The sequence below is a fragment of the Chiloscyllium plagiosum genome, chromosome 29, assembly GCF_004010195.1.
Source record: "Chiloscyllium plagiosum isolate BGI_BamShark_2017 chromosome 29, ASM401019v2, whole genome shotgun sequence".
NCBI lineage: Eukaryota > Metazoa > Chordata > Chondrichthyes > Orectolobiformes > Hemiscylliidae > Chiloscyllium > Chiloscyllium plagiosum.
The window spans coordinates 14,783,303-14,794,684 of record NC_057738.1 but is presented as its reverse complement, the minus strand read 5'-3'; the positions used below and the strand labels follow the sequence as shown (position 1 = coordinate 14,794,684).

Here is an 11,382-nt window from a genome sequence, read left to right as displayed (position 1 = left end):
CATCTGGAGTATTTTGTGCAGTTTTGGTCGCCATACTATAGGAAGGATGTGGAGGCACTGGAACGGGTGCAGAGGAGTTTTACCAGGATGTTGCCTGGTATGGTAGAGAGATCGTATGAGGCAGGGCTGAGGCACTTGGGGTTGTTTTCATTGGAGAAAAGAAGGTTTAGGGGTGACTTGATAGAGGTGTACAAGATGATTAGGGGTTTAGATAGGGTTGACCGTGAGAGCCTTTTTCCACGTATGGAGTCAGCTGTTACGAGGGGGCATAGCTTTACATTAAGGGGTGGTAGGTATAGGACAGATGTTTTACTCAGCGAGTCGTGAGTTCATGGAATGCGCTGCCTGTGGGAGTGGCAGAGTCAGAATCATTGGCGAACTTTAAGTGGCAATTGGATAGGTACATGGATGGGTGCTTAAGCTAGGACAAATGTTCGGCACAACATCGTGGGCCGAAGGGCCTGTTCTGTGCTGTATTGTTCTATGTTCTCTATGTTCAGTAGCAGTGGTGGACTCTCCCTCTTTATGGGCATTTAAACGTGCATTGGATAGGCATATGGAGGATAGTGGGCTAGTGTAGGTTAGGTGGGCTTGGTTCGGCGCAACATCGAGGGCCAAAGGGCCTGTACTGCACTGTATTTTTCTATGTTCTATGTTCAGCATGGCGTTGTGAGGGGCAAGTCATGCCTCACAAATCTTATTGCGTTCTTTGAGGAGGTGACTGCTCCTTGCCCTCTCCAAGGATCGTATGAATGGCCCTTAGTTCTATGAAGTCACCTGAATCCATCTGCTTGTATTTTGTTTATTGAGAAAAAAGTGAGGTCAGCAGATGCTGGAGATCAGAGCTGAAAATGTGTTGCTGGAAAAGCACAGCAGGTCAGGCAGCATCCAGGGAACAGGAGAATCGACGTTTCGGGCATAAGCCCTTCTTCAGGAAGGGATGTGCCCTTCCTGAAGAAGGGCTTATGCCCGAAACGTCGATTCTCCTGTTCCCTGGATGCTGCCTGACCTGCTGTGCTTTTCCAGCAACACATTTTCAGCTCTGTATTTTGTTTATTACCTTACACAATCAAGTCCTTGTCTTTTCAGGATTCGGAGATGTCAGTGTTGGATAGGGGTGTACAAAGTTAAAAATCACACAACACCAGGTTATAGTCCAACAGGTTTAATTGGAAGCACTAGCCGCTCCTTCATCAGGTGAATGTGGTGTATATGGACTTCAGCAAGGCATTTGATAAAGTTTCCCACGGTTGGCTCATTCGTAAAGTCAGGAAGTATGAGATTTAGGGAGATTTGGCTATCTGGATTCAGAATTGATTGGCTGACAGAAGGCAGAGAGTGGTTGTATTCTGCCTGGAGGACAGCGTTGAGTGGGATCCCTTAGGGCTCTGTTCTTGGACCTCTGCTCTTTGTAGATTTTATAAATGACTTGGATGAGGAGGTTATGGGGTAGGTTAGTAAATTTGCAGATGACACAAAGGTTGGAGGTGCTGTCAGTAGTATCGAGGGCTATTGCAGGCTGTGGCGCGACATAGTCAGGATGCAGAGTTGGCTGAGAAGCGGCAGATGGAGTTCAACCTGGATAAATGCGATGTGATGGAAGGTCAAACTCGAATGCTGAATATAGGATTATAGACAGAATTCTTGGCAGTGTGGAGGAACAGAGGGATCTGGGTGTGCAAGTACATAGATCCCGCAAAGTTGCCACCCAAGTGGATAAGGTTGTTAAGAAAGCATATGATGTTTTGGCTTTCATTAACAGGGGGGTTGACTTTAAGAGCTGCGAGATTTTGCTACAGCTCTACAAGTCTCTAGTGAGACCACACTTGGAATATTGTGTCCAGTTCTGGTCGCCCTACTATAGGAAAGATACAGCTTCGACTTTTTTCTCTGGAGAGAAGGAGGAAGAGAGGTGACCTGATCGAGATATACAAGATAATGAGCGGAATAGATAGAGTCAATAGCCAGAGACTTTTCCCCAGGGCAGGATTGACTGGTACGAGGGGTCATAGTTTTAAGATATTAGGAGGAAGGTATAGAGGAGACATCAGAGGTAGGTCCTTTACGTAGAGAGTTGTGAATGCATGGGATGCGTTGCCAGCGGTGGTGGTGGAAGCAGAGTCATTAGGGTCATTTAAGCGACTGCTGGATATGAACATAGATAGCAGTCTGTTGAGGGGTGTGTAGGTTAAGGTATTATATTTTACATTAGGATTAAACTTCGGCACAACATCGTGGGCCAAAGGGCCTGTTCTGTGCTGTACTTTTCTATGTTCTATGTAAGGAGGAATGGGTTTACAAGAGGAAATTTGGTAGATGCTCATCACACCATGTGGCAAAGAATGTCTTTGAAGTTTACAGGTGTGGTGTGGTTGCACACAAAGGATTTTTTGATAGTGTTCCTAAACTGGTGTTCCTAAATCTCCCAGCAGGTACCTGATGGGAGGGTTGCTATATGGAAATGAGATGAATTGAAGCATTACTCACTGTAAATGTTCATCTTATCTCTTCCTTGACATATAAAATCCGAGGTCTCAAATTATTTCCTTTTCAGTTTGCAGCTGCTACGTATATTCAGCGGAACTCACCTCTGCCAGTGCCAATGCAGATAGAGGAGTATCTTCAGCTGGTTTCACAACCACAGTGCAGCCTACAGCCAAGGCTGCCCCAGCCTTTCGTGTGAGCATGGCACTAGGAAAATTCCACTGCAAATAAAACAACAAAAGTTAGAAGGTTTCACAGAGGTTAAAAGGTTAAATTTTCTTAGGGTACTACCTGATGAAATCGAAAACATGAACAAGGATACCATGGCAAAATAGCATAATAGTTTGGCAAATTTCCCCATTTCCTGATTGCAATCTCTCACACTAACTGGTATGTTATATTGCAACATATAGATGCCTGCTGCACTTCTGCCTTTGAGTCACATTGCCATGGGTTAACGGCTACACCTGGGATGTAAGCAAAATGTAAAAGCAAAGGATGCTGTTGATTTAAAGCTAAAAACAGAAGACACTGGAGAAACTCAACAGGTCTGGCAGCATCTGTGTAGAAAGAAACAAAGTTTATGTTTTGAGTCTGATATCATTCTTCTGCGCACTGAGATATGTACTTTCTACATTAATGTATTACATGACTCCTTTTCACTGAACTCTACCTGTCATGCTTCTTCCAATTTCACCATCCTATGTCACTTTTAACTCTACATTTATCCTCGCCAAGATCTACAAAAATTATAATAACGTTTCCTACATCAGAGGCTAGATTATTAATTAAAAAAAAGAAAAATGTAACAGACTCAAAACCGAAAGTTGGCATTTTCTAAATGGGGAAAGGCTTCAGAAATCTAAAGCACAAGGAGACTAAGCAGTCCTAGTTCAGATTCACTGAAAGTTAACATGCAGGCAGTTTGGAAAGCAATGTTAGCATTCATTTTGCAAGGGCTAGAATTCAAGAGCAGAGATGTACTACTGAGGCTGTATCAGGCTATGGTTAGGCCACATTTGGGGTATTGTGAGCAGTGCTGGGTCCCATAACAAAGGAAGGATGTGTTGGTCTTGGCAGGGGGTATCCAGAGGAGGGTTATAAGATGATCCTGGGGATGAAAAGGTTGTCATATAATGAGCGATTGAGGACTCTCGGTCTGTGCTCAATGGAGTTTAGAAGGACGAGGGGGGATCTGATTGAAACTTGCAGAATATGTAGAGTCCTGGATAGAGTAGATGTGGAGAAGATGTTTTCCCTAGTAAGAGAGACTAGGCCCCAGGACATAGCCTGAGAGGGAAGAGGCGACCTTTTAGAACTAAGATGAGGAGGAGTTTCTTCAGCCAGGGATGATGAATCTATGAAATTCACTGCCACAGAAGCATGATGGGGCCAAGTCATTGAGCATACTTAAGAGAGAGATAGATGTGTTCTTAATTTGAAAGGAGAGAAGGCACGAGGATGGGTGGGTTTGAGAAATATATCACCCATGACTGAAGGGCAGAGCAGACTTGAAAGGCCAAATGATCTATTTCTGCTCCTATCTCTTCTGGTCCTATAGTGCCTTCAAAACTGAAAAGTAATAGACTCAAAATGGACAGCTGGGGAACACTGCTGCGAGGCATCTTCCAAATGGGAATCACCCAATGTTAGTTCACGAGGTAAACCCCTCTGCTAATTTAAACCAGACATACAGAGAAACTCATTTCGTGCCGTAATCTGTGAAATTTCGAGTGGCAAAGAACTATCGCAAATATCACTATTTAAAGGAAAAATTAACATTTTATTCTTTAAGTCCAAAAGAGAACATTAGACAACTTCTATTTACAACTCCTTTCTCTTCAACCTAGCTTTTACCTCGCACTCTACAATACTGGTCCGATAAAAACCCCGATTAAAATTTACAAAAATGATCATGTTTCAAAACTAGCCAGCTGTGTCGATTCTCCTCTGTAGATTTTCCTGGGTTGTCTTATCTTCGGTCTTCTGCTGCACAACTTTCTTATTGACAGGTACCCTTCAGAGACCCTATTCTGCTAGCAGTCTGTTGATGCTTTGCTGTTTGTTGCTATTCTCCACAACTATTCAAAATACCCAATTTTATGTAGCCAAAAACATCAGACTGTCTCATTGGTCTGATGTCGTCAAAACATTAAAATTCAGATTCGATTGGAGTTTGGTATGTTGGGGCATAATTTAAATTGATTAAACAAATTTGAATTTATTGTGTACCATAACAATGCAGCTCCAGCTATTTATTTACAACCAAATGTTACATTTTTAAATTGCTCAACATACTCTATGCTTTCTGTCAGTCCTTGCCAGCTTTCACTCTCTCAAAGGTACAGTACACACCTCCATCTTCATAACACCCACTCAAAATACAATGAATCTACCTCTGAAACATACAGATTATGTGAGAAAATTAACTCTCAGAGCAACCAATCAGAGAAAATGGAAGGATAAACAGGGAACTGCTGCTCCTCCAATAATTGACTGGTTCTCCCTTTGACTTGCTGCTAACAGTGAACCTATTCCATCAGCATGAAATTCGGTAGATTGGAAGAGGAATGAGCAGCTAGCTAAGTATGTGCTAGCTGTGAAACAGTCTCATGAGGAGCTCTAATGGCTAGATGCCTATTTGTTGAGGCCAGTGGGACAGAGAGTGACCTATTTACTGAGGCCAGCCTGGGAGCCAGTTGCCTTTCTGATGGGCCTGGGAACCAGTCACCATTTTGTCAAAGCCAGAAGTCTTCTGTTTAGACAGCCTTCTGCTGGCCCCAGGATGGGGTTTTGGAGAGGAGGAGGTTACAAGGGGTTGGGAAAGATAGGGAGAGGCTGCAATGCGGAAAGGAAGGGAGTCAAAGATTGTAAGGTGGTGGGGGAGTGGGGGAATGGGGGTGGGGGACAGCAGAATAGGTGAGAGAGGGAGTCTTTAAGGTAGTGGGAGAGAGAGGCTGTGAAGTAGAAACAGATGTTTTAAACCCATTAAAGGAATGTTCAGCTAAGCAGAAGCAAGCAGTCGGTGCTATTGCCAATTGTTATATTTGTGATCTGAGATGCAGTCAAATGGGTAGTAATTGTCATGGGCTGGACTGGCCTGGGGGTTGGGGGGAGGTGGAGGAGGAGGAGTATCACGCCTTCTATTCACTTACCAAAATCCTCTACTTTCTGTCACTGAGCCATTTCCAGGAACAAATCAGCACTGATTACTTAAATTCAAAGGCATTGATCTTTTTTCAAAAAGTTCTCCCATAAGTCAATTTACTAAAATCATGGCGAAAATCTATATAAACAATCTCAAATGTACTTTGATCAACATCATGGTCTCAAATAATTGAGTCAAGTCACTCATACATGATTTGCCTGCAACAAATGTTTGCTGCCTTTCCTTGATAAGTCTGTATTTTTCTGAACTGCAGTTTATTTTGGCTCTAATAATTATATTTAATAATTTTCTCAATGCCAGTGTTTGGTTAGCTTGTCTGAAGTTTTGCGATTATCCCTCTTCTCCTTTCTTGAGTAATGATACAAGATTAGAATCCTTCCATTTCTCAAATCCTCCTGTTGGATTCAATGAGGGTTGAAAGAATGTAGCATATGCATCTATTACTTCTATTCTGATTCTTCAGCAAACTGAGGATTCATACCTTTAAACCAGATGAAATGCTAATCCTTTCAGTATAACTTCTCTATTACTATACTGTCTAAGACTTTTTCTCTTCTAGAGAGCAATCACACGTTTTCCACTTCTTTTGTAACAACGGATGCAAAGCTTTAACTTAATGCTTTAGCTACGTCATCTCAATCTGCATGAAAATTTCCCTCTGTTACAAAAATAAGTCCAATACTTTCCTTACCTAAGCTCCTACAATTTAAAATGTTTGCTTTTTATTTAATATTGCCCATTTTTCTTTGATAAATGCATGAAATGTGGCAGAAGAGGCTTTGGTTGGACTCTCTCATCTAGATGACAACATTCACATAGATGCAGCCCTTCGTCATTACTGTGGGAGCCAATTAGCCACTCAAGTCTTTTAATTCGGACTTGAACCCACCAATCTTCTTATTCAGTAAAACCTCCATTGGAGTCACGCCACGACTAGCAGAATCACAATGTTGACTTAAACCCTTAGCATCCACTTGTGTTCGTCAGTCCCACGACAATGTTCTTTAGAGCACTAACAGTAAATCATCCTACTGCTGGAGTAGCAGAAACCAGAATTATAATTTATCAGGGATTTTACATAACCGACCCATTAGTAGCATGGCATTGCTTCAGTTCAACTGCAACATTATACATTGTGAGCATTTTGCAGTATATTTCAGAACATTGGTCCTAATAAACAATAAATATAACACAATCCCTACAGTGTAGAAAGAAGCCATCTGGCCCAAAGAGTGTGCACTGACCCTCCAAACATTATTCACCTAAACCCACATCCCCATCCCACAACCCCACATGCAGCGTTTACCATGGATAACCCACATGATATGCATATCCCTGGACACTATGGGGCATGTTTTCTTAAGCACGACCAATCCACAAAACCAGCACATCTTTGGACTGTGGGAGGAAACTAGAGCACTCAGAGGAAACCCACACAGACATGGGGAGAACATCAAAACTCCACACAATCAACTGCCTAAGGCTGGAATCAAACCCGGATCCCTGTCACTATGAAGCAGCAATGCTAAGCAGTGTGTCACCCACATGAAAATGTTCTTTGTCAACAAAGGCTTCAATGATGTAACACTAATGATACACAGGTTGATGTATTGCACTCACAGGAGTTATAACAGCAGCTACTCCTATTGGCTGCTTCAGAATTAGGATCCTACGGTCAAGGGAAGAAGTAGGAACGACATCTCCATACACTCGACGAGCTTCTTCTGAAAACCACTCCAGGAATGATGCAGCGTATAATGTTTCACCTAAGGCTTCCTTCATTGGTTTTCCCTAGAGAGAATAATTTGCTAAGTGTTAGAATTACTATGGAAAGAATGAAGAAACAACTGTAAAAGTATTCACATTTACGTTGTACAGCACTGACAGCACACAGCCATATGCAGATGGAAGCAGACTCCTGCTTAGAATGAAAGCAACAAATCTAATCAATATGCAGCATTACAATCTGGTTCAGAAATCAAATATTAAGACAAACATAAAACTAAATAAATCAGTAACATATTAAGAACGATACATCAATACTTCTGACATTGTACTCCACGACATATGCAAAACAATATTTGGCTGGTCCTGTTAACTATCAAAGCAAAGTAATTTGGACTTCATACTGTTGTGAAGTTGGGTCGAGTACTTGTAGATTGGGAGTCAGGAAGTGAGAATTTGGTGTTTGTAAAGTGCTAGGGGGGAAAAACATTCCCTTTAAAAGATTATGCACTTTTTCTGTGCTTAGAGATTTAAAATGGATGCCTGTGAGCAGCAGTTTGAAAGTTTGAAAGCACACAGAGACTGCGAACTGAAACATTTGAATTGAAATGTTACCAGGCCAAGCAGCAGTATTTTTTTTAAACCAGACAACAGGCTTTTGCATTTAGCCAATCAATTTGAACCAGGTGCTCAGATACCAAAACCCTATTAAATTTAAGTCTGATGGTCTTGACAACATAGGGCCAATCCTATTGTAAGAAATATTGAAATGTATGAAAAGAAGGGGGCAGTTGGACAAAGACCCCTGAGCTAATGGCTGTCAGCTCTCAAGAGATAACCGCTGGCTCTCACAGCCTCCTCTGTGTCTTAGGGAAAGCACCATCTCAATAACACTGGTACCAACAGCACAACCAGATAATATTCCTGACAGAAGAATTGACGGACAAGGCACAGAATATCCCAGAAGACACCTAACCTGGCTGTAATTTTGGAGAGACTGAATTCAATTTTTTTTTATATGAGTGAGACTTGTTGGAACAGCATACTATTAGAATCTTGCTTTATTCGGGAATAGTTAGCAGTTAGAAGGGTTTTATTCCGTTTGTTAATGGTTTAGTTAATTTGTTCGCTGTTAGAGTTAGATAAGTAAATTATGACTTGTTAATTTTAAAGTGAGTGTCAGGGATTTATTTTAGTTAACCACTAGAAGTTGCTGAAAAGCAGGTTACACTACTTTTCACATTCCTTTTACACATTATGGGGCAAGGTGCTCCTCTTTGGGTGTTTCGGTTTTAGTTCTCGGGGGGGGGGGGGGGTCAACCTCCACTTTATAACACATATAAACGATAAACTGGCAGTATAAACCCAAATATACAGGGATAATTTTGAGAAAGACAGAAGCAACCTAAGACGTGATGGATGAGCAACGATGAGTAAAGAAAGCCACAATGAGTGGGCAGGAAAAGATAAAAGAGGGGAGGTAATGGCAGCCACAAGAAGACAGGGTGGTGTGAAAATATAGGTCATAAGAGGTGGAGTGGAGTGAGAAGATGAGGCTATAAGATGTGGAGTTAGGGTGAAGCAGGAGAGAAAATGGAGTGAGCGAGACATAGGTGTGAAATGCAAGGGAAGGTTGAGGCTGCAAGCAGTGTTGGGGATGAAATAGAGGCCACAAGAAATGGGCACAGGAAGAGGGAGAAAGAATGTTAAGAGTGTAGGATATAGGTGGAAGATGGAGGTCAGAGGTTGGGGGAGGGGGAAGAGATGCAAGCCTCAAGGGGTGTATGGGGTGAGAAAGGAGATGGAAACAGCAAGATATTGGAGGGATAGAGGGTGGAAGAGAAGATAAGACTATAGGGGCTCAGGCTGCAAAGGACAGAAAACAACTTTAAACCTGATAACAGGGGAATATTCACTTTACTTTGAGCCAAGAAGACTTTAAATCACTAAGTCATAAATTTCTTACTAATTAATTAAATACATGCGGAATTTCCAGCTCAGAGTTGCACAAGGGAAAAAATGTAGTAGATGCCATTGTCATAAACATGGTCAAAAACTTAGGCTTGACCTAAGATGCAATAAAAAGGGCAGAAACTGCCTGGGTAAAAATTCCAGCTTTTGAGGTGAGTTGGAAATGCATTAGACGTGGTCTCATCAGTATACATTTTGTCCACTGTATCTCAGGCAATGGTTGATGAATTGATTTGATTTATTGTCACGTGTACCTAAGTACAGTGAGAAGCTTTGTTGCAAGAAGTATAGACAGATCATAGAAACCAGGGACATACAGATCATAGGGTGAAAAAAAACTTGGACAGAGTAAGGTATACAGGTCACACTGCATAGGATGTGTATGAGAACAACATTAACAAGATCAACATTATTTGAAGTAGCGAGTCTATTCACCAGTCTAATAATGGCAGGGAAGAAGCGTACTTGTGCACGTGTTCAAGCTTCTGTATCTTCTGCCTAACGGAAGAGGTTGGAGGAGAGCTTTACTGGGGTGGGAGGGGTCTTTGATGGTGTTGGCAGCCTTCCCGTGGCAATGATATGCATAAATGGAGTCCATAGATGAGAGGTTAGCTTCCGTGATGGTCTATGCTGTGCACACAACCTTCTGTAGTTTCTTATGATTCTGGGCAGAGCAGTTGCCTTACCAGGCCAGTATGTACCCAGACAGTAGCTGTGTGTAGAAGTGTGTCAGTCATTTTGAAAAAAAACTTTTGTTTCTAATTTATGTCTTAAGTCAATTTAAATACTATGGTATCTAGAAAACTAATGCTTTTCTTGTGTGCTGTGGCTTTGTGTTTAATGAAGGGCTGATAATTGGGGATATTGATGAATTCTTCAAATTCTGATTCTTTGCAAATACGAATACAGAAAGTATTGCTATTAGCTGACTTTATCATTGAATAAATGAGTTCAAGAAAGCAGCTCACCAATCTAGAGCAATTAGGATAGTCTACAAAAGTTGACCTTTCCTGTAATGCTCACATTCCTTGAATTAATAAAATAAAAAGGTGAGTGACATCTACCCTCTGTGAACTGGAGGCTCAATCACCTTACTGATTCGAACATAAAAGGGCTGCAAATTATATTGTACTTCTAAGCTGCAAACTAAAGCTCACCAATACATTCCAATTTGTAGAGTTTCAGGTAAAAATAAAAAGTAAACTGAAACGAGTGAATATAAAACATGCTTTTACTTAATAGCAGTTAACTTTTATAAGAGAACCAGGGTATGACCTGACCCAAATGAGAAGAATGGTCAGTAATTATATCTTATGCTTTGAAGTAATACACAGCAAATATTTAAGTCATAGAATTAAATAATTTTTAAGTATGTTTTTCCTCCAGCCTTTTAATTTTTTGTTTTGAAAACTTGAGGTTGTAAATCCAAGCTCGAGAAATGACAATTACTAATTATGAACCTCTTAAATTTTATGACAACTTTTTATAAATTTCAGAAACATGAAATTCACATTCTTAAACTGAATTCCAATTTCAATTTTATTGCAGGCACAAGTGTATGGAATGCCTCCTGCTTGATTTGCTATGTTCATCTTCCTGTTGCTGAGGCACTGGCAAAGGAAGTCAGATAGAAAAAACTTTTGATATTCTATTTGTCAGAAGAAAATCTAAACAAGAGGGATTCTGAAAAGAAACAAAGATTCTTTGATATGACTGAATTGAAAATTATGCTTGCACGGGTGAAGTAAACAGATGAGTACATAGAACATAGAAGAATACAGCGCAGTACAGGCCCTTTGGCCCTCGATGTTGCGCCGATCCAAGCCCACCTAACCTATACTAACCCACTATCCTCCATATACCTATCCAATGCCCGCTTAAATGCCCATAAAGAGGGAGAGTCCACCACTGCTACTGGCAGGGCATTCCATGAACTTACGACTCGCTGAGTGAAGAACCTACCCCAACTTCAGTCCTATATCTACCCCCCCTTAATTTAAAGCTATGCCCCCTCGTAATAGCTGACTCCATAC

At 41.3% G+C, this 11,382-nt stretch overlaps 1 protein-coding gene across 1 annotated transcript in view; it reads right to left on the bottom strand.

The window, feature by feature from the left end:
- Positions 1-11,382, bottom strand: part of aldh5a1 (aldehyde dehydrogenase 5 family, member A1 (succinate-semialdehyde dehydrogenase)) — a 32,937-nt gene that overhangs the window by 14,081 nt on the left and 7,474 nt on the right. The window contains exons 3-4 of the mRNA XM_043719174.1: positions 7,274-7,444; positions 2,589-2,705 (exon numbers count right to left, since the gene is read on the bottom strand). Coding sequence (XP_043575109.1) covers positions 2,589-2,705; positions 7,274-7,444 — 288 coding nt within the window. The remainder of the gene's footprint in view (positions 1-2,588; positions 2,706-7,273; positions 7,445-11,382) is intronic.